Source organism: Mastigoproctus giganteus, chromosome 3 (genome assembly GCF_048544385.1).
Source record: "Mastigoproctus giganteus isolate SK-2022 chromosome 3, ASM4854438v1, whole genome shotgun sequence".
Taxonomy (NCBI): Eukaryota; Metazoa; Arthropoda; class Arachnida; order Uropygi; family Thelyphonidae; genus Mastigoproctus; species Mastigoproctus giganteus.
The window spans coordinates 95,373,891-95,398,811 of NC_143577.1; the positions used below are offsets into that span (position 1 = coordinate 95,373,891).

General features: G+C 37.5%; 1 protein-coding gene across 3 annotated transcripts in view; it reads left to right on the forward strand.

Annotated features, from left to right (window-relative positions):
• Positions 1-23,575, forward strand: part of LOC150088166 (uncharacterized) — a 323,234-nt gene extending 299,659 nt beyond the window's left edge. For all 3 annotated transcript variants that reach the window (XM_090369359.1, XM_090369360.1, XM_090369361.1), the window contains 3 exons: positions 1,224-1,344; positions 12,023-12,138; positions 23,236-23,575. In XM_090369359.1, the coding sequence (XP_090225485.1) occupies positions 1,224-1,344; positions 12,023-12,138; positions 23,236-23,313 (315 nt within the window). In that variant the 3' untranslated portion in view covers positions 23,314-23,575. The remainder of the gene's footprint in view (positions 1-1,223; positions 1,345-12,022; positions 12,139-23,235) is intronic.
• Positions 23,576-24,921: the final 1,346 nt, after the last annotated feature.

Below are 24,921 nucleotides of genomic sequence, written 5' to 3' on the forward strand. Positions count from 1 at the left end.
ACGGGAAGGTTTTTTTTTTTTTTTTGGCTGATGCTGTTATAAGCTTGCTTTCTTGCATCATATGCCTCTGCTAATGCTAATTACAATCTATGGAAATTCCAGTGTAATGTTAACAAATATTTTCTTTCATCTTCTCAACCTTCAATCGTTGCGTGGTACTTAGTACCACACTTCGATTGACGGTTCTAATACCTCTCGTGGTATTTTCATAAAAGAAAATAAAAAGGTGTTTGTTCCCACATTTAGAACGGAGATGTTGTTGTCAGTGAACATGCGACTCATCCCCATCTCATTAATATCGGCACTACCCTACAGGGTGTTATGTCCATTAAAAATCTCCAAGAAGTAAGAAAGGGGTAGCTGCAAAATAAGATCATCAAGGTCTTTCTGAGATATGTCAGACCCAGGTGGCAAATAAATGGGCCAGACTGTTAATAAAAATCCCACTGTAAGGCAAATTGCAACAGCCTCTATGATGATTATAAGTTGCAAAAGCTGAAATGCGGGGACCTGGTTGCCCATAAGCAGGGCCATCCACAATTCTATCCTTACAAAAATCATGATGTTATGAATAGTGGGATCCTCATCAGTCTCCTGTAAGCAAAAGTAGGCAGGTTAATGCTTTTGCACGAGTGCTTTGATGTCTTCTGCATTTCACTGGAATCCACAATTCCACAGTAGGAATTCAGCCATTACTTGAGCATGGTGGATCTCTCTTTCGCTTGGCTTCCACAGACAGTACCAAGAGCTCCAAGACAGTTTCATCAGGTACCTCCTTAGTTTCAACATCAATCTTATCTTGTGCTGCCTTTGGCAGTTTGGTTTCCTGTGCTGTTACATTACTGCTCAATTTTTGTATTGCTGGGGTGTCGATATTGGAGTGGCATCTGACTGAGATTTCTGCGCCAGTTTTTCTGAACTCCGTAAATAGAGGGCGATTGGTGTAAATGACTCCTTTGGTGGTACAGTTGTTTCAGTCTGAGTACCTTTCTTGACAACACTTCAAAAGTAATATCAAAATCAAACAGCATTATATCATCACTTTGATGGATTCTTTTATTTTATTTTTTATTACATCTTATTTTAATTGTGAGTGTCTATTTCTTGCTCTTAATACTGCATTATATTTTAATCCTCTGACCTTCTCTGAATTAGCACTCTGATTACACTTTCAAATTTTTTTAATTTTTAATTACTGAGGAATTATTTCATTTTCCTTTCAGGATTGTTTAATTGCTTTGGATAAACAGTGGCATCCTGATTGTTTTATTTGTACTTACTGTAAGAAGCCCTTTGGAAATAACTCATTCTACTTGGAAGATGCTCTTCCTTACTGCGAGAAAGGTGAGTAGTTTTTTTCTAGAGGGACTTTAAAAATAATGAAATTACGTAGAAAATAGTAGAACATATTTTTATAAAATCATTATGTTTAGGTGTAAGGCTTTACAAAATCTCAGTTAAATCAAATATAGCTCAAGAAAAAATACATTGAAATACATTGAAACTATAAAATTTTTGAAATATTGCTTGAAATATTTCACTGAACAGTTTTTTTTTAACACATTTTAAACTTATATTGCTGTTTTTTTTTTTTTTTTTTTGTTTGCTTTCTGTAATTGGTTAATATTTATAATTGTTTGAGAAAATTCTGTTAATATATTGAAAAGAGTAAAAAACTTAACACTGCTGAGGAGTCCTCCAATTATATTAGTACACGAATAGTAGTGGGCCTCATACAAGTGCTCCTCGAAAACAACAATATTCTCATATTAATCAATGATTAAAAATCTGAATTTTTTTTTCTAAATACAGTCAAACTTTTACTACAGTAGTTTCTGAAATTATTTTCAAATAGTTTTTGTATAGAAGTTGGGTGTGAAACACTGTCAGGTTCCCTGCCACCGTTTTTGCAACAATTTGGATTTTGCATGAAGAATAGCATGGTACTGGAGAAGTATTAATGTATATATCTTTACAGTCAGGTTACTTGTTGTTTTTTCTCCCACTAGGTTAATAAACAACTATCATTTTATCCTAGTTGTTTTTAAAAGATTGTTTTTATAGATGATGAAATGAAATCTGGTATTCTCTCAAAATGGCTACTACTCAGCAGAAGCAACATATGTAATTTCAAATGTTGTATGAAAAACAACAAATCTGAAATAAGCTTGAAAATAGAAGTAACTAATAGTATTGAATATATATAATAATTTTTTTAAAAATTTTTTAATAATATTTATTTATATAAAAAACAGAAAATGTGTGCATGTGCAGTTTGAAATTTCATACACTTAACCATTTTTTTTAAAATTGGAAAATGGAAGAAACTAAAAGACTGATTGTATCTATTTTGTGTCCAATACAATTTTTTCCAGTACGAATGGTGTCACAATGCTCACAAATAGGAGGATCATAAGCCCTCAGTAAAAAAGGATGTCAGATGACTGTGTCCTATTTGGAGCCAAACTAGAACAACTTCCTCTTTACAGTTCCTGTGTAGACTAGTTGGCTGGCCAGTCTCGTATAATTTGTTTGCAGCCTGCCCAAGCCAAGAGTGTTGCCATTACGAAACCAGTTTCTTTCAATATTACTTGCCTGTCATCTGTTTAAGGGGCTAACAGGCAAGAGTTATAAAAGGTCATTGATTTGGCTGCAGTCTGCCAAATCATTCCCCAAAATCTCAATGTGGCTAGAGATCCAGCAGCAGTAGCAAATATCAAATTCCAATACAGAAAGGAAATGTAGTCTCTGCTGTATCTAGGACAGGAATGGATGAGGATTGAACCGCATCTATGAGAAAGCCTTCAGGGAACTGAGAGAATTGATATATATAGTAAACTGTTGAAATAATGGTACATTCACATCAGATGTTTACATTCAGCGCAAATGTCTTGCAGTGCCGAAAAAATAATTGGCGGGTCATGTGATTACTGTATTTTTTACATTCACCATTTTGAAAGTAAATTCTATACTGATATCACTGATTATACAGCTGTTTTACATTTATTTTAAATTAAAAACCCCTCACTCCTAAAGCTAATAAACCTCAAACAGAGAAGAAAAGAAGAACAACATTAAAGCTTAGTGACAAACTTAATATAATAAAGAAAATAGATTTTGGCCGAATATAACATTGGATTGGATCGAGAGGTTTTTAATTTAAAATAAATGAGGAAATGATTTCTACTCTCATTGCACATAGCATATTCATTGCACAGCTACATACAACTGAATTAGCCTTGGATCACATACAAATCTGCCACCAACACTCTTAATCTCTCTATTTCTTATTTTGCCTCATCGTTTCTACATTAAATATATTAAAAATAAAACTTTCTAGATAACAGAAAAATTTAAATAATGGCACATTCAATCCCTGAAATTATTTTGAAAGTCTATGTATAATACATCTTTGATGCTGGCAGGTTTGTATGTGATCCAAGGCTAATTCAGTTGTATGTAGCTGTGCAATGATATGCTACATTCAGCAAGAATTGCTCATATAGCATAGCATCTGGGAAGACACATGCAGATCCAGCAGACACTTCTGACTTTGAACCATCTGTGAAGACTGGCAAGAAGTCAATGTTCAGATCACTGCTGAAAAAAGCTCCAGGTAGACGGCAGATGGATTACTATCCTTCCCCCAGTTGTTAAGAGAGAGAAGTTGCAGACAGGAATATGAGAATGCCAGGGTGGAAGGGATTGCCTAGGTGATGGGTCAACAGTGTCTACTGTGATGTCCAAATCTCTGAATGGACAATTGGCAAGTTTTGTACAGGTTTTCCCAGCATGACTCAAAAACTGGTGTCCATGTGGGATGATCTTTCAGGGATTTCAGTTTAACAGCATACTACAGAGACAACTGTTTCTGGTAAAGCAACAAGAGCGGCTCATTAGCTTTGACAGATGTTCCAAATGTACCAGTAGCAATATGAATAGCCTGTTGATGAATGGGGTCAAAGCCACTAAAGGATGCTATTTCTGGCAGATGCATACACCTGAGACCTACAATCTAATTTAGATTGCAAAAGTGCACAATACAGATGGAGTATCGTGCACCGGTCTGCACCACAAGAAGTAGGAGAGAGAGAGAGAGAGAGAGAACAAAGAATGTTCAGCCCTCAATACACTTTGTGCATAGCAAACAAATATAATGGAATAATGTCATCTTTTTTTTTCAAATGTGTCACTAGAATTTTGTCTCCATTACTACTGGAATGATGCTTTGTCCAAGTTTTAATTCAGGTTCAGGGTGAAGAATACACTTGTGACAAATGAATCTAAAATGAGAATCTAAAATGCCCAAGCAATCAGTGGCTTGTTGCAATTGTCTCTTGATAACCTCATGTTGCACGACTGGGAAAATATGCTAAAGCCATCAACATAGAGGGTGCTTTTTACAGTTGTACAGTAATGAAGTTTAGTTTAAGCATAACACTTAAAACATATCCTTGTGATACTCTCTCTCTCTCTCTCCTCTAGGCAAAGGGACTGATACAGCGTAGATCCTATTTGAACTTGGAAAAGAATGCAATAAAAAGGTTTTAATAAAAATCGGATGGTGACTTCTTTGACTAATAAGATTATAAAGATCTTTTAAAACACCAAATCGCCAAGTTGTCATATGCTTTTTCTATGTCACAGCATATGGACACCAGGTGCTCTCTTTTTAAGTTTGTTTGTTTTTTGATTTTAAAGGGCATTAGCAACTAAAGCCATATTGCTCCGGGGATATGCGGTGGTCATTCCCTGATCCTTCCGCATCCTCCGTATTTGGAGTGGTGGTCACGGGTTCAAACCCCAGTCTAATCAAGAAGCGTGTGCTACGCACTGCTGCTCATGGCTACCCAGGCGCCACTCTCTTTTTAAGAAAGTGTAGGTAGAAGCGTAGATTCGAATAGATGTTTCCAGCCTAAATAAGTGGTTTAAAGTGGACTTGTTCCTTTAGAAGCCACACTGAAAACAGGAGAGAAGGTCATTTGATTCTAAGTACCATTAAAGACAAGTGTTTACCATTCTCTCTAATATTTTGCACAAACAGCTAGTCAGAGCAATGGGGGCAATAATTTTTTGGAAATTTAGGATCTTTTCCTGGCTTAGCAACAAAAGCAAGAACAGTTTCCCTGTGCCAGCTGTCCGGAAATTGCTGTTTAAGGAAGATTCTACTGTATAGGAAGAGAAGGCTGTCATTGGATTTTGTAAAAGGTGTTTAATCATTGGAACAGGACAGGGTATGTCTGCCAGGGCAAAGGTTGATGACATTATAGAACAAATATCATCTTTTAAGGGCACAAAAGGTGATGTAGTTGTACACGTTGGCATTAATGATATTAAGAGTAGGACACCGGCAGAATTACTTAACAAATACACGTCACTGTTGAAAAAAAGCTGTGAATTAGGGTTGAATTTGAAAGTGTCTGCAATTCTGCCCAGACACAATAGGAGGGAGTATATGATGAGAGCCTTGTTAATCAATTCGGCCCTGGAAAGATTGTGCAAGGCTCAAGGGGCAGAATTTATTTTTTTCAGCCTGGTCTGTGCTTGTTAATAGGAGAGACTGCTTCTACAGGGATGGGATACACTTAAATAGAAAGGGTGCAAGAATGTTTGCTGATGCTATCGAGGCAGTGTTAGGTGGGTCGGAAAACTGCTAGCTTGGGGGGGATACAAGGACTAATAGATTGCCAGTTGCCACTGGCAGAGGTGAAAGTGATTCTTGCACTGCTTCTATTGGAATGAGCAGCAGCCTGAAAAACAAGATGCACAATATTTCAGAGACTGCTGGGAGTCATTGCGGTACAAGTAAACACATGAGTTGTGTTAGAGTAGCTAAGAATAGGAACAGATGCATGTATACTTGTGTGTACACCAATGCAAGGAGTTTGGTAAATAAATTTGATGAATTTTGAGCTATTGCTCAAAACATCAAAGGCAGATATTGTTGGGATATCAGAGAGGTGGTGTCACACAGATATAAGGAATGCAAAACTGGAATTTGGGGAGTACAATGTGGACAGACAGGAGGGGTTATGCTTTTAGTTAAGAAACAAAATCCAAGGAAGTGAAGCCAGTTGACATCGCTGAACAGTGCAGTGTCGAGTCAGTTTGGTGTGACATAAGCATTGGGAGATCAAAATTGAGAGGAGGAGTGTGCTATAGGCCTAATGACTCTGATGAGTATAATAAACTATAAAGTGGGCCAGTAAATCAGAGAGTCTTATAATGGGGGATTTTAATTTCCCAGATATTGACTGGTATTTGGGCATTGGTCACTCACACACTAGCAAGGCTTTTGTGGATTTATTGGATGATTGTTTTCTACATCAGCATATGTTCGGGAGGCAACTACAGGGAGTAATACTCTTGATTTGATTAAAGAGGCCTATGCACTCCGGATTCATTCTACTAAAATTAAAATTGCTCAGAGCGAAATGGATACAAAAATATAGATTGTAACAGGTTTAATAATAGGAAATAGACATATATTAGATTAGATACATAAAGCTTTCGGTTATCTAGTTAACCTTCTTCAGTTGATATGAAATGACAGTTAGAATGGAGGCATGTACTGCCAATCTGGTACGTGAAGCATGTGGCTAATTGTTTGAGGTTGAAGCCTGTTGTTGTGATGTATGTGGACGTGGCCAGTGCTTGTCATTGGACAGGATCATTGCTTCGGTGATAGGGTGGACTTGACAACCACTGTTCCTGTTCACTGAGGTATTGGAACATTTGATGTTTAACGATTCCAACCAGGCACGGTGCAGATAATGGTGGGACTTACCCACAATCATGACATCGCAGTGTGGGTCTATGTCGTGGTGGGTTGCCCAGACGTGCTCGGCAATAGCTGAGTGCACCACATCCACTAAGCGGATCGCTCTTTTGTGTTCGGAAAGGCGTTTTTTGAGCCGTCCCCCAGTTTCCCCGAAGTAGCAGCTAGTGCACTCATGGCAAGAGATGCGGTAGACCAATCCGCTTTGTAGGGTGGGGACAGGTGTTTTCACTTTGAAGATGAGGGATCGTAATTTCCTGCCTGGGAGTTGCACGCAATTTATCCCATGTGATTTTAAGATTCTACAGACCTGTATAAAGGCGCTCGTGGTTGAGTCACCACCTTGGATGTTTCTGTTGGTCGCTATGTGGTCGCGTGCCTGTAGGTCACACCTGTCAAGGGTATTGATGGTATTGATTGACTGATGGGATAGCCACACCTCATAAGGTCTGCCTTGACTTGAGCGATTTCTGTGCGCCTCTCATTTAGTGGATGTGGAGCACTCAGCTATTGCCGAGCACGTCTGGGCAACCCACCACAACATAGACCCACACTGCAATGTCGTGATTGTGGATAAGTCCCGCCATTATCTGCGCCGCGTCTGGTTGGAATCGTTAAACATCAAATGCTCCAATACCTCAGTGAACAGGAACAGTGGTTGTCGAGTCCACCCTATCACCGAAGCAACGATCCTGTCCATTGACATTGTATGTGGACGTGGCGCTGGCCACGTCCACATACATCACAACCACAGGCTTCAACCTCAAAAAACTAGCCACGTGCTTCACGTACCAGATTGGCAGTACACGCCTCCATTCTGTCATTTCATATCAACTGAAGAAGGTTAACTAGATAACCGAAAGCTTTATGTATCTAATCTAATATATGTATATTTCCTATTATTAAACCTGTTACAATCTATATTTTTGTATCCGTTTCGCTCTGAGCAACTGTAATTTTAGTAGACTCTTGATTTGATTATCAGTAGTGATTCTTCATGCATTGAGAAGCTGCAGATAAAGGAACCACTAGGTGGCAGTGATCACAGTGTGCTGAAATGCGATTTACTCAAAGAAGTAACTACCATCAGGGATAAAGGGAAGGGTTTTTGCTTTCCTAAAGGCGACTACGATAGTCTGAGACAGTATTTAAATTCCATACAGTGGGACCAACTAATAATGTTACCAACAGCAAATTCAAAATGGGAAGTACTCAAAGAACTTATCTTCAAAGCTACTAGGCTTTACATACCAACTAAGAAATATTGTTGAAAGTTTAGGCCTAAATGGATATCAGCTAATGAGATATATGGCAGAGAAGAAAAATGCATGTTTGTTATTTGGTTTTTAGGAGAATCGGCAGCTAAGGCCATGTTGCTCCGGGATATGCAGTGGTCATTCCCTGACCTATCCGCATCTTCCATATTTGGTGGTGACGGGCTCGAACCCCAGTCTAAACAAGAAGCATGTGCTACGCACTGCTGCTCTTTCCCACCTGGCTACAGAGGTGCAAAAATGCATGGGATACATAAATTAATGGGTGACATGGAAGCCTATGATAAATATAAGCTGGTCTGTAACCAAGTCACAAAGGAGATTAGGCAGGCAAAGGCAGATTATGAGAAATCCTTGACAAAGGATGCAAAGATAAACAGAAAAGAGTTCTTTACCTATGTAAACTTTAGAAGGAAAGGGATGAATCAGATTAGTTCACTGGATATTGATGGTTCAACAGTTGAGGATCCTGCTCAGGTGGCTATCAAACTAAACGAGTATTTTGCATCTACATTCACACATGAGTTATTCAGGAAGGGGAATCCAGAGGTGAAGTGAGCTAGATGATTTTGTAATTACTGAGAGGAAAGTGGAGGAGAAATTGTTGAGGATAAACATAAAAAAAGGCACCCAGGGTGGATGGGATCTATCCACTTATATTAAAGGAAGTAAGCAAACCCTTAGCCATAATTATGAGAACTTCTTTGGACTCAGGGGAGGTACCCATAGACTGGAAATGTGCAAATGTGACACCAATTCACAAAGGAGGATCAAAGGCTGACAAAAGTAATTATAGACCTGTGAGTTTAACTTCTGTTCCAGGAAAATTAATGGAGGCACTGGTTAAAGGAGCATTGCAGGATCATCTAGACAAGACTTCAGTTATAGCTCGGACACAGCATGGTTTTGTTAAGGGAAAGTCTTGCCTGACCAATTTGATTGAATACTATGATGAAGTCACAAAAGAACTGGATGTAGGGAATAACTTTGATATTATATATTTGGATCTTAGAAAGGCTTTTGATACTGTTGCACATGGAAGACTGCTGCACAAATTGGAGCAGTGTGGCATTGGAGGCAAATTGCTGCTATGGATAAAGGGGTGGTTGAGGGGGGAGAAGACAGAGAGTGGTAATCAATGGACACTGCTCATCGTGGACTAATGTGATTAGTGGAGTCCCTCATGGTTCAGTGTTGGGTCCATTATTGTTTTCTTTATTTATAAATGATTTGATGATGGTATATCAAGCTTAATATCCAAGTTTACAGATGATACAAAGGTTGGCAGGGTTGTTAAGGACACTACCGACGCTATGCTGCTGCAACAGGATCTGGAAAGGTTGAGCAGATGGGCTGAGAGGTGGCAAATGAAGTTTAACATTGACAAATGTAAAGTACTACATATGGGAAACAGCAACTCCAGAGCAACATATAAACTCTGTGGTACTACACTGACAGTGGTAGAGAATGAAAAGGACCTGGGGGTAATTGTGCAGGCAGATATGAAGTTCTCTGAGCAGTGCAGACAGGCTGCAAGAATAGCTCATGGGGTCTTGTCAATGATATACAGGAATTTTTCTAGCAGGGATAAGGAGGTGATTATTCCCTTGTAAAAGGCAATGGTCAGGCCACACCTTGAGTACTGTATATATAGGTCTGGAGGCCTCATTTCAAGATGGATGTAGAGCTGCTGGAACAAGTACAGAGAAGGGCAACAAGATTAGTGAATGAAACAAAGGGTTGCTCTTACAAAGAAAAGCTTAAGTTTTGAAAATTACAGTGTCTGGGGACTAGGCACCGGCGAGGTGATCTGATAGAGGTGTATAAAGCCTTGAATGATTTGAGAATGCTCAATGCCGATGGGATTCTTCCCTTTGCTCAGAATAATCACCTGAGAGGGCATAAATTCAAATTGAGGAAAGACAGATGTAAGATAGATGTGCGGAAATTTGCCTTTAGCCAGCAGGTAGTTGATTGGTGGAACAGACTTCCATCTTTTGTTGTGGAAGTTGATAGCCTAAATAAATTTAAGGCTGAGCTGGACAGGTATTTCGAAGAACGGAGGGGTGAAATGGGAGGGTTTTTTTGTTTTTTTTTTTTTTTTGGCTGATGCTGCATAAGCTTGCTTTCTTGCATCACATGCCTATGTTAATTGTATAATGGCTGTCATCTAGTCCAACAGCACTTGTCTTTGCAACTACTGCCAGGTTAATAATCTCTGTTTTCAGCCACTCAACCCTCCCTTTTTCTATGATAGTAACTTGCTCCTAATACTCTACTCCTAGTTTGTACAGCAACTGTTCATGTAGAACAGTATCAAAAACTATTGAAAACTAGATAATCTGAGGATATGATGTCAAAATTATTTTTGCTTTGTTTCTTTCTGACTGCGTCATAGTTAATATTCAGATTGACCAGACAAAATCTCACCATAACATTCATGCTATGATTGCCGTATATATATACATATATCTGCTTTCTGTCAAGATGATCCTTCATTGCTTTATTATTTTCTGTGGTGTAGAAGTCAGGCTTACATTACACATCTCTAATTACTCATATCACTGTCATAATTATGGCTACAGGTTTACTTACCTCTTTTGTTGCTTTTAATATAACTGGATAGATTCCATCAATTCATATTTTCTTTTACCTTTAACAATTTCTCTTCAATCTTCCTCTCAGTTATATTAAAAAGCAGGAGTGTGCAGATATGGTGTCTGGATAGCTCTGGCATCCACCAGAGTGTATACTTAAAAATATTAAGTTCGGGTCAACCGTGAACCACTCTCATATAAGGCAATAACTTGCAAATAAAGAAATCCAGCTCAAAGAATCTGTTATACAGTAGAACTACTCTAATATATTTTTGTCCATGACCTTGTCCTCTGAGTTTTGCATCTAATGAGGCATACCAGATATCATTAAAAAGACGCCTGCACCGCCATTCACGCACACAGAAACTCTGCAGTTGATCACTCTTGCTTCATCCTGAATCTAAGCAGCAAACACTTATCCAGTGAACAAGTGGAACTTCTCACCTTCAGGATGAAGTTTGCCGTATTACCTCTAAGTCCTCCCATCACACAACTCGCCATGGGATTAGAGGCATCTTTAACCTGCCTACCTGAAGAAACTGTCAATGAGGTTCGTTTCAAGGCCGCGTCAATCTTGCAATATATTCGCCCTGTTGGCTCTAACCTCAGCCACCTTCAGCTTTCCACTCTCAGTTTGCTTAGGAGGGATGAGTCCATTGTTATTCTGCCGGCCGATAAGGGGATGTTGCACTGTATTACTAGATCGATCCGAGTACCACGATAAAGCCTTCTACAGGACACCAACATTTACAAACCGGTGCATGACCCTCCCATCAAGGTCTTGGGGCTGTGGGAGGCCAGTGTCAACAGTTTAGTCTACAGGTGGTTATAGTCTAAGATTTCAAAAACTACACACTATTATTAATTTATTTATGTTTGTTAGCCTTATTTCTGATTCTGTTGGAAATAAAAAAAAAATTTAAACAGAAGTGATATAAAGATATTATTATATTGCTTGCAATATAATAATATAACGATATAATAATAACAAGTTCAGTTCAACCTTGAATCACCCTCATGTATTGCAACAACTTACAAATAATGAAAATGAAAGCCAGCTCAAAGAATGTTATACAGTAGAACTATTCTTCAATAACCAACCTCCCTGGAAAAATAGAGGGGATTCCATGACCTAATTATTAATAATAATTACTCATCTTTTATTCGGTAATAAAATATTCCTGAAAATTTGACAGTAATTAAAAGTATCTTAGAATGTGTGGTGATATGTGTTAAGGGTTGGTACTGTGATTATAAATTTCATATACTATTCTTTTAATAAGATTAGATACAATGCAGTATTTACCTAGTGGTATGCTGAATTCTATGATCAGCTTGCTAATCTATCATAAATATGTCTATTTTATTGCCAGATTGGAATGAATTATTCACTACAAAGTGTATACAATGTGGATACCCAATAGAGGCTGGAGATCGTTGGGTGGAAGCCCTTAACAACAATTATCATTCTCAGTGCTTCAAGTGCAGTGTGAGTACTTGTATTTTTGAGTTAATTTTCTCCCAGTTAACCTTATTTTTAAAAGTACTGTAACTTATGGACTTAAAAATATTGCTATAGTATATGCAGAGCCAACTGCTGTCCACAAATTCCAGTAAAGGAACAGTTTTCAAATATGACTAACTGTGGACAGCACACAGACAGACAGACAGAGAGAGAGAGAGAATATGATTATCTAGAATTTTTAAACAAATTTTAATGTACAAATGGAAAATAGATATTAGGAAAGGCTAATTAGGGGCATAGAAGCTAGGCTTTAACTGCTGCAGTAAAAAAAAAAAAAAAAAAAAAAAGAGCTTTGTCTTTGAGTATGTTAAGAGAGATACAACTGGTATCACCTCCTATCATATTCTTTCTACTGCCAGAACATACTAGTCTAGTTGCCTTAACCTCACCAGACTTTCAACATCAACTACATGAAAAGCCAATTTATTCCAGTGGTAAACATACAGACCAAACAGACTTATTGAGGTCCTATCTATTATTTGCCCCAGTAGTTTATATTTATGCTCCCCAGTTTTTATTTCCTATTTCAATTCCACTATTATTCAGTTCACCCCACCCACAGATATCTTCTTCCCAAGCTCTGTAACCCACATCTTTCTAATCTCTCCTCATATGGACCCCCACCCTTTTGCTATTCTCACTAGAGCAGTTGCTCTTCTTTGGACATTTTCCAGTGTCTTTCCTAAAACTGGCCTCCAAACATGGACACAGTATTCCAAATGTAGTCTTACCACTGATTTGTATAATGGAACTATAACATCCTCTCTAGGTACAGTAAATTATGATCTTATGTCTTTGATAAAACCCTGCATCTTCCTGGCTCCCTGATTACTGCGTGTCTCATTGTACCAAAATCCGTTTCCTCATTTAAAATACTTTACCTCACCCAGTGGATAAGTTATTCCCAGGTTATTACTTCCCAAATGTTGAACCTTAACTTTTCATAGCATTAAAACGTAACTGCCAATTTTCTGACCATCCACGAAATCTGTTCAAATCATTCAGAAGAAACCGAGCCTGACTTGCATCATTAATTGTCCTCCTGACCTTTTGCAGATAGATGAAGGAATACCCTGTATTCCTTCATCTTTCATTCAAGATCAGAAATAAGTGGTCCTACCACCAAACATTCAGGGATCTTGCTTATAACACTGGTCCACTCTAAAGAACAACCATCTGCCCCTATCCTTCAGTCATGTATCAGTCCACTTCTGGATCTTGCCCATGACCCTAACAGACTCTAGCTTAATTGTACAGTGCTGTTATATTAGCACGATATCCGCTAAAAAAAAAAGCTTGGAAAGAGGGTTTTCTACTGTGAAGATTGATACAAAATATCTAAGCTCACCAGTGACACCTGCTAGATTATCCATCTTTTTGCAATTTCCATAAAGAGGTCGCACCTGCTTTATTTTTTTTTTTTTGCATTTACATAAGAATAAAACTTCATTGCTTGTATACTCATATTTTGCTTGCTTAACCTTATATACCCCCCCCCATCTTGTTTAAAATCATCTTGTAATTACCATGTGAATCCGACCTGTCTGCCACTACGTAATTTCCCATGCTGCTTTTGATCTTTCTATCAAACTTACATAATCTTTTTTCATCCAACTGTGTGAAATCTCCTTACTGGAATGAATACACTAATGGCTTCAATCACAAATGTCCTGAAAGTACTCTTAATTCATTTGTACTTTCCCTCTTAAATATTTCATCCCAGTTGATCAAGAACTTCCTTAGTCCATGGTAATCACCTTCTTTGACTGCCAAAATAATTTTTCATTGTCCATTATGGCCACTCACTGCCAACAGCTCCAGTACCATTACAGTGGACCCCCACTTTACAATTGGTTCACTGTACTATCAAATCATTTTACGATGGACTCTCCACAATAAAATACTGTTCACTATACGATATGTAGTAAGTGTCAGTCATTGTGATCATGTTTGCAAATTGAATTTTAATTCTATTAATTAAACGGTGATTCTAATAAGCGAAAATAAGAGGAATATTATCCACAGGCTATAAAAGTAAAGATATAAAGCACAAATTTACACTTTATCTTACCAATTAACAAAATTAAATGATACATGAAAATCAAAAAGAATATTTTCCACAGGTTAGCAAAATATGGGGCTGTTCTAAAAATATGCGGACTGGCAACACTGCTTCATTTATATGGAAACGAGTGACGATTTTGCAGTCAAGGAAATCTTCCCCCACCTTTTTTTAGTTAGTCTGTGCAAGCATATCAAACAGTATTTATTTTTGTGTTCGTTATAATAGTTTAAGTAAAGAGTGTTTTATGATGGGGGTTGAGAAAGATATTTCGTTAATTATTAGACAAAGAATAGTGATTGAATTTTGTGTAAAGTAAGGCAAGAGTGATCAGAATATATATGAGATGATTCAATAGGCATACGGTGAAGAAGCCTTGGGCAGAATGGCTGTATTTAAATGGTGGAAGGATGGGAAAAAAAAGCTTATGAGATGAACAAAGAAGCAGGTGTCTGTCAACCTCAATGAAAAAATTGAGGAAGCCGCAATGTTATTGAAAGAAAATAGACATTTATCAATTCATGATCTGGCAGTTCAGTTGAATGTTGTGTAGCAAAATGTCACAATTGTAAAGACGCACCTTACCATGTCGTGTTTGTGCAAGATATGTACAGTGCGATCTTACCGCAGAACAAAAAGAATGCCACGTTGAACTTTGTCAAGCCTTTATTGACAAGGCGGAAGAAGAGCCTGACTTTTTGAATAAAATAATCACGTGTGACACATCCTGGATTAAACATTTGATCTCGAGTCCAAACAGTCAAGCATATGGAAACACCATAAATTCACCACCTCCGAAAAAATTGAGTTTTTGGTTCATCAAAAAAATTGGTGTTGATTTTGTTTTTTGACACCCGTGGAATAATACTGCAGCACTGAGTTCTTGAGAAAAAAACTGTAAATGGAAAATAGTATGGTAACATGTTGTGAGTTCACCTCAAAGGAACAATTTTGCAAAAAAAGGACCGGAACTGCTTAATCAAGAATGGTTTCTTCTTCAAGATAACGCTAGGCCACATGTTGCACAACCAGCAATGCAAAAATTAGTGTCAACCACTAGACCACCCTCCATAGAGCTCAGACTTCACACCATATGATTTCTGGGCTTTCCTGAACCTCAAAAAAAGACAGAAAAAATTTAACACAAATGAAGTTAAATCTCCTGCATCCGCTATCCTGCAATGCCTTTCAGAAAATGGGCTGCAGCACATGTTTCAGAAGCTAGTGAACCGCTGTAAATGGTGTATAGAATGTGAAGGGTGCTATTTCGAAAAGGAGATCCATACCAATGATCTCAGTCTGTGTATGTTCGGAACAGCCCTTGTAAAAATAAATTTATGCTTGCATACATAGCTTAATTAATACTGTAATATGTGCACACTAATTGATATTTCTGTTCATTGACTGAGCTGGATATCATCATTCTTCTCTTTCTTAGTGATTCTCTCTCTCTCTCTCTCTCTCTCTCTCTCAGGGTAACCCAGAAATTTTTTTTTGGCTGGTGCAGCATAAGCCTCAGGCTTCCTTGCACCATATGAGTAATAATAATAACAATAATAACACAGCACACACAAATTGTAATTGACACAACATGCACAAGTGAGATACGGAGTAACAAGTTTACGAAGCTTAAAAAATAGGAATGAAGAGAAGATTCTGAAAATTTATTTATGTTTTAATATGATTGAGGATTTCATGGAAGGGGAAACACATTTCACCATAATAACATAAAATTGAACAGATTCCAGCTATCGATATTATTACAAATGCAATAAGATCGAGTTTACTACCCGTTTATAATAGATTGCACTAACAGAAAAGCCCAATAAACCAGAAACTGCAAATTGTTTTTATTGTTTTACAGTAGTGACCTCCAAAAATGTGCTTTAGAAAAATATCACAAAGGCATTCAAAATTGATTCTTATAACCAAACATATGATAACGATGAAAGTGTAGTGCATTTTAATGATTTGAATTGGTTTTTTGAAATTCGATTCTATAAAGCAGCTGATTCTACTAGCTAGTGATCATGTTAACCAGTGCCTACTTATTTCACTTTATGATGGGCTGACCAGAACACATGGCTCTTCTTTCAGACATTAGCATGTTTGTGTTGGCCACGCATTTTGTTTTTGCATCCTTTAGTTAAAGTGATTTTTTTGTGTTGTGCTTATTTGACATAAATTTATTTAATTGAATTCATGTACATAAAACACTGTGTAAACTGATAAATCACCTTTTAGAGAGATAAATAGCTTAATTATATAGAGAAAATTTCAAACTTCCCAGGTCTTGGAATGAATTACCAAAACAATGTATTATTGGGTTCATGTTACAATATTTTCACAATATAATGGTGTCTCTGGAATGGATTAATATCGTAAGTGGGGGTCCAATGTATGACTGTGATATTATTTGGGACACTGGTGATGACCAGATCAATATTCCTATCTCCTTGCACCCTTCTCTATGACAAGTGATACAAAAAATTTACCTCACAGGTTGAGTTGCCATCCATAATTTCCATTAAGTAAGTGTTAAGTTAAAAACTCTCATAGCATGATCAGATTAACTTACTAAATCAAGTTGCATATAGACTTTTATGATACTCATCACAATCGTGTAGTGTAAACCACTATTATTTATCTCACATCACACAGATTCCCTCCTGAAATTGTTCCAAATCAGGTTATATATATTATTAGAAATACATTAAATGTTTCAAACTCATCTTTGTTCTTTTGCTGATTTTACGAACTAATTACGTCTGTCTTCATTCATTCCCCTAAGGCAGTGGTTCCCAACCTTTTTTGACTCGCAAACCCCTTTCAGCGTAATATTTTTCATCATGAACCCCTTTCAACATAATATTTTTAATACAAAACACTAAGCCTATATTCTCTGAAATCGTATAATATTTCTGAATTTTTATTTTAAAATATTTCCAGTACTACGTTTTTATAAGCGACATTGCATAATAATAAAAATTATTATTGAGTATCATTTATACTTTGTAAAGCAGTTATTAATCAGTCCAAACTATATTTAGAACAGGCTAAGAGTTGAAAGCTTGCTTCTTGTCTAAATGGTAACTGAGCATTCTGGTCTCTTGCCAAAGCTATTGGTTGCAATATTTGCCCATCACTGTTCCCACCTCTGACAAAACCAGATGGTTCTGTTGCCAAATCAGCCAAAGATAAAGCTGACCTACTGGCAACCTATCTTTCTTCCAACTGATGTATTGATTATCTTGGTAAATCACTTCAAGCCATTCCCAGTATAATCCATTCACTGCCTCCTGTGGTCTTCCGTCAAAAGGATGTCAGAAGGATTTTGATGAATCCGATGTTAAGAAAGCTCCAGATCCTCGTGGTATTTTTCCACTTGTTCTCAAAATCTGTACCCTTGAACCAACTCCCTGTTGGTGTCGTATTTTTTTTTTTTCACTTTCTTACTTCAGAGGTGTTTTTCCTTCTGCTTGGAAATTTGCTCATATCCAGCCAGTTCCTAAAAAGGGGTGACTAATCCATTCCATCCAATTGCGATTACTTCTACTCTTTCCAAAGTAATGGAGAAATCAATTAATCGCCAACTCTTAAACTATCTGGAAATCTTTCATCTGATCAACAATCACTAGTATGGATTCCATCAGTATCGTTCTATTGATGATATTTGGGCTTATATTACCCACCTATGGACAAATTTAATGGAAAAGTTTGGTGAAACTCAAAGCCATTGCTCTTGATATTTCAAAGGCTTGATCGTGTTTGGTATAAAGGTCTTCTAAATAAGCTTCCATCCTGTGGTTTGCCAGCTGTTCTTTGTAACTGGATATCCAGTTTTCTCTCTGACCACTCACTGCCTTCTAATTTCTCCACTAATGCTGCTTGTTCTTTTGTGGTGTTTTCTGGTGCAAGGGCTACTTAGGCCATATTGTGCCTTCCAAATCAATTTATTTTCTATATAAAAAACTGCTTGAGCAACAGTTAGAAACGGTCATACATTTATATTTTTTTTAAATAGAAAAACCTATTATGGTATTGAGAGAGAGAGAGAGATTGTTGTAGATCTGAAATGAAACTAAAAGACATTCGTCATGCATTGCTGAACAATTTACATTCAAGGAGTATATGTTTTACTGTAAGTGGTTGTGAGCAGTGCACACACTGCGGAGGATCGTTTCCTATAAGCAAATAGAAATGTGTGAGCTGAGTGTGACCTATACGAGTTCTGGCCAAGATTACTTCTTCTTTTCAGTTTTTTGAAGGCCATAATTGTGGTTCAGGTTTTATTTGAAATAGCTTGTTATTTGTTTGCATTTTCCACAGAAGTGTCCATTGTTCCATAGATGTTCTTCATATATTATGTCTATAATCAGGATATGGGACTAGATCATTGTTGAGGCTATGTTGGAGGGATTTTGCAGCATCATCTGCACATTCATTTCCTGGAATACCACTGTGGCCAGGGATCCATGAGACGATAACAGTTTTCTGATGCTCATGAAGACGCATCAGCTTATGTTTTATGAACTTAATAAACAATTTTTAGGTGGGGAAATGCTTTTAAAAGCTAAAAGAGCACTCTATGAATCAGTATATATTATACTTTTATTTATTGACAGCAGTGAGATTTTTCAGAGCAAGCTTAATAGCATGGAGCTCAGCAGTGTAGCTGCTGCATTCGGTTGGAAGTGAAATTGAAACAGTTGTATTAGGGAAGACAGCAGCTGCACCCACTCGATTGTCAGACTTTGAACCATCAGTATAAATCTTGGTAAAGTGGGGGTACTTTTGTGAGTGAGCAAAATGTAGTTGTTGGATGTTAATATTTGCTACAGAACCTTTACCCCATTACCCAAAGTATTCATCAGAAGAAAGTGTGAAGTTAGTCCATGGGGGGATCCGGATCTTTCGATTCTCTGAGGATATTATCAAGGTGAATGTTCCAGCTTTCTCTTTCAGCTTTGAACGTTCAGCTTTGATAACAGTAGGCCAAATTGTTCTAGGTTTATTTGCATAATAGGTTTTCCACTGAGGATCATGCAACAGTGGCCAAACAGGATGAGTGGGCAGGCTTTTAATTTTAGCTGAGTAGCTCATCAGCAACATCTTTCTTCTGATGCTAAGTGGAGGTTCCTGAGCCTCAACATAGACTTTGAACAGGTGATGTTCTATATGCACCTAGTGCTATCCTGAGAGAAGAGTGCTGGATGGGCACAAGATGAGCCAAGGTGCTCTCCATAGCTGAGTCCGTAGTCTAGCTGAGATCTATATAAGTGAAGCAGGGTATAACAATCAGCACCCCCCAGATGTACTGGAGATAACCCAGAGTATATTCATTTTCTTTGTGCAAGTGGTTCTTAGATACTTGATGTGCTCCTGGAAGTTTAACTTCTTATCAAAAATTACCCTAGGAGGCGAATACTGTTCACAACTGGTAGATGATGATTGGTCAAGAGCCACTCAAGTTCAGGATGCATTCTGCGCTTGCTGCAGAAATGTATGCTGTAGATTTGTGGCTTGACAATCTTGTATCCATTTTGTGCCATCCATAATTCAATGTTATTAATGGATATTTGTAGATACCTCTCAATATAGTTCATATTCTGGGAGTGGCAGGATATAGCAAGATCATCTGCATAGAGATACGAGTCAACGGTGTTTGGAATGCTGTTTGTGATGATGTTTATTCGTATTGCAAACAGAGTGGCACTAAGAACAGAGCCTTGTGGGACTCCTTCTTCTTGTATGTATGTTTAAGATAAAACTTGCCGATGTTTGCGGTAACTAACTTGGAAAGATCTGTACTGAAGGAAGCTTTGAATAAAATATGGTAAATGGCCTCTCATATGAATAGAATGGATATCTTTTAGGATACTTAAGCACCATGTAGTATCAAAGGCCTTCTCTATATCATGACAAGATGTTGATTTCTGATGAATGCATTTCTTTCGTTGTATTCGGCTTTGGTCATGAGGTCTAGGGAAGATATATTCTTCCGAAAGCCAAACTGATTATTACTGATTATGTTTTGGGATTCAAGGTACCAGGTGAGTCAATGGTGAATGATTTTTTCCAGGTTTAGGTATGGCTATTACATAAGACTGTCGCCAGGAATATATATTCTGAGAATATCCTATTGTAAAAGTTTAGCAATGAAGATAGCGATTTCTGATTGAGGTGTTGAATCATTATATTGTAGATTCCATCAGGGCCAGGAGAGCTATTTCTTGAGCTATATATAGATTCTTCCAGTTCAGATATTGTGAGTGGTTGGTTATAGGGTAAAGGACATGTAGCGTTGAAGTTCAGTTTCCTTTTCTCAGCTTCAGCTTTAATTTTTTAAAAAGATGGCTGATATGCAGTTGAGGTGGACAATTCGCAGAACACCATTCCTAAGGCATTGGCAATTTCCTCAGCAGATGAGATCTCCTTCCCATTCCTATTAATAATAGGAGAAGTCAACATATGATATTTACCATTTAGTTTCTTTATTTTTTACCAGATTATTCGGGTATCGGTATCTTTGTTGATTGAGGAGGCAAATTTTATCCACGAGTCTTTTTTTGCCTTCTGCCAGATATAACGAGCTTTGGCTCTCAGTCTCTTGAAGTTAATAAGGTTGACAGTGGTGGGATGTTTGCGGAAGGTGTTCCATGCTGCATTTTTTTCTCTTTTCGCTTTGTTACAATCACCAGTGATTGTTATGCTGATGGTTTCATATTTGAGACTGTGGAACAGTAGCTGTTGCAGCTGTTAGTATCTGCATTGTTATATGATCGGTGACAGTGTCAATAGCAGAAGACTATGATGTCATCATCAAAAGATACATGACTGGAAAATTTCCATTTTGTTTTTGTTTGGAATGGGTAGTTTGAATACTATGGATCAGTGGATAGTGGTCATTGTTTAGAGGATTGTCATGTACTGCCCCCTCTATAGTTGGGAATAGGATTGGAGAGCAAATTGAGAGATCTATTGCAGTAGTTGACCCAGTAGGAAAATGGATGTAAGTTGGTAAACCAGAATTTGAGTGTTAGATTCTCTCTGTCAAATAACATTTCAATAAGCTCACCACGTCCATCTGAGAATCCCATAATGGATGATATCCATTAAAATCTCCTAATAAACAAATAGAAGATGGTAATTGAGAACAGTGTCAGAGTGATGCCAATTACTACACGCGTGGCAACAGCTTCCAATTGTGTTTGCAATGGAATGCATCTGGAGGGGACTCGTGAGTCTACACGTATGGCTACTCCTCCGTGGAGGCTGTTAGTATCAGATCAATCTTGTCTGTAGACCAATGCTGGCGTTCCCCAAGGTTCAGTTCTTTCTCCCACTCTTTTCCTCTTGTATGTTGTTCTTGTTTATACTCTGGCATGACCACCAGGTCAGTCAAGTTTACAATAAATCATCAGTAAGTACAAACATTAATCATATTTAGTAGTTACAGGCTTGAACCCCGGTCCACTCAAAGAGCACGTGCTATTACACTCTCGCTCATGACAACTTGGCTATGTCAGGCCTATTAAAGACCTTCATCCATTGACCAGAAATCCTGTCTATAGTTTTGCTGACGATAGCACATTGCAGTCCACCTTCCAGTTTGAGAAATTTTGCCCTGCTCAGTGGGCATTGCACAAAACAGAAGGAACTGGAAAGTTGCTGGAGAGGCCTTCATCCTGCAGTGGATTTAAAATGGCTGATGATGATGATGATGCCCTGCTCAAAGAGCTTTAACTTCTCGAGTATGCACTGCCAAATCCCTCAAATGCTGATCTCCAGGTAATTCTCCAGTGGGGCAAAGATAACTTAAATTTCAATCCTTCTAAAAGTCACTCCTGTCTTATATCTCGCAAAAAAGGATTCTTCTGCTCCCTATGCTTATCTTTGATGATGCTCCGATTTCTAGGCAAGATGATATATCTCTTTTGCGGATTACCCTGACTTCTAATCTCTCTTGGCATGAAGCTCATTACAAATATTGCTTTTTCTGCATCTAATAAACTAGGTTTTCTCTTTGGCTCTCAGTGTTACTTTTCTTCCAAACTCCATAGAAATCGCAGAACCACTCTACCATGGAATATTATTCCCACATCTGGGGCGGTGCTCCCAAAACCTGTCTCAGACTTATGATTCCATTCAGAAGAGGGCAGTTAGGTTAATTAATGACTCATCTCTGAGTCTCTCCACTCGCTGTCTCATAGACGTACTTTTCTGCTGCACATCTTTTCTACAGATACTTCCATGGACACTGTTCTTCTGAATTGGCTTTATAATTCCTGCTCTCTCTTTCAAAGCAGTCCGAACACGTGCCACAATCAGTTAACATCCTTTTACTGTCCAAGTTCAAACTCACAGACCCAACTTTTCTTCTTCCTCATATATTCATGTTGTCAACTTCTGTTTTCTGGAAAAACCTTCATAAGTATTTCCTGAAAATTACAATCTACAGAAGTTCACTTCTAATGTCAACAAGTTTCTTCTTTCAACTCTTCAACCCATGCACAGTACTGAGTACTATAGGTTTAAAAAAAAAAAAAAGAAAAAAAAAAGGACCTATACATAATGATCCTTGAGAATGAAAAAGAAATTAGTATAGAAAACATTTATTTAACATGATATACTGTAAGATAGTAAACTAATTACAAGGAATTGTGGTTTCTTTCTTTGGCAATTCTTTACTTTTCATTTAATTTTATTTTACTTTATTATTTATTATTAGTTATATTTTGTAGTTTACAATAATAGGCTTATGTAAATCTAAGTCTATTATTGCTATTTTGTTTGGGGGTTTGCAAACCACCAGTTGGAAACTGCTGCCCTAAGGAATGCTATAAAGAGTTTCAATAGTATTAATCTAAAATAGAGTAGAAATTATTAGCAGCCAATCTTCATTTGGGCGATGATGGCTTAACTAGTTTTATTATATTTATGTAAATAAGACTTACAGCAAATATGGTTAGTATATGGTATTTTTTATTTTTTTCCAGATCTGCAATAAGAGTCTTGAAGGCCAGAGCTTCTATGCGAAAGGTGGACGCCCTTTCTGCAAAGCCCATGCTAGATAGGACAAAAGACAATATATTTGTCTCTTGTCCTAAACTGTCAAGTTTTAAATGTCAATCAGAAAATATTTAAATTCTGTTACAGTTTTGTTGTTTCACATGTAGATTGTCATTTGGCTCTTATTACCTCAGTCAATCATACTGTCTACATTTCATTCTCTCCTAAAATTATTTAGTTCAGGTCCAAACCCTTGTATGAAGGCTGGAGTGAAGTGACTTTGTATCTTACAGCATAAATAAACTTGATTTACTTCAATGTACAAAATTCTTATACATTTGAATGTATGTATGATCGAAAGACACCTTGAGAAGTCTGAATAAAGTTGAACTGATTAATTGCAGGATAATTTAAAAATAGCTTCTTAACTTTGTTAATGTATTTTTAACTCAGAATCTGCTGGTACTGGTGGCTAATAAAACTCATTCTCAAAAACAATTCAGACAAAAAAAAAAAAAAAAAATTCAATGATATACTGTAAGATAGTATATCATTGAATAGTTGGCCATAGAATTGTACTATTTCCTTCCATCCAGTGATTTAGAAAGTTGTATTAAAAAAGTAATGAACAGAAAGAGAGAAATGATGGGTGTGTGTGCAATCTTGTTAATATATTAGTAGTGGTAATTAATGATGCAAGAAAGCAAGCTTATACAGAATCAGCAAAAAAAAAAAAAAAAAAAAAACCTTCCCATATCACTTATCCATCCCCTTCACAACAGTTTCTCTAGTTCTTTCATGAATTTATTCAAGCTATCCACTTCCACAACAACATACAAAAGTTTGTTCCAGTAATCAGACACCTGTTGGCTAAAGGCAAACTTCTGCACATCAATTCTGCATCCTTCGTCTATTTGAATTTATGCCCCCTCATGTGCATAGTCTAGGCAAAGGGGGAAATACCATCAGCAATGAGAAGATTTGCTCAATCCATTTGAAGCCTTAGACACCTTAATCAGATCACCTCGCAGGTGCGTAGACTCCGCTATAATCTGCAGACCTGAAGCCTTTTTTGGTATGAGCACTCCTTTGTTTCAGTCAGCAATCTCATTGGCTTTCTCTATACCTGCTCCAGACATCTGCTACATCCTTTCTAAAATGAAACTTCCAGACCTGTGTGCAGTAATATTATGTGGCCTGACCAATGCCTCATACAATGGAATAATCACCTCCTTATCCTTGCTAGTAGAATTACTGTATAACATTGACAAAACCTCGTGTGCCATCCTGGCAGCCTGTCTACACCACCCAGAGAACTTCATATCTGACTGCAAATTACCCCCAGGACTTTTTCATTTTCCACTACCCTGTGTGTAGTGCCACACAGGTGGTACAATAATCTGGGATTACTGCTGTATGCAGTACTTCTCATTTGTCAATGTTAAACCTCAATTGCCATTTCTCAGCTAAACAGCCTAATTTTTCTAGATCTTGTTGCAGTAGCATACAGTCACGAATGTCATTATCCAACCTCCTTATCATCTGAAAACTTAGACATTAAGCCCAATATACCTTCAGCAATATCATTAATAAACACAGAAAACAACAATGGGCCCAGCACAAGAACACTCACTCCTTGACAAACTCATGCTGTGACTGAAATAGAACTGAAC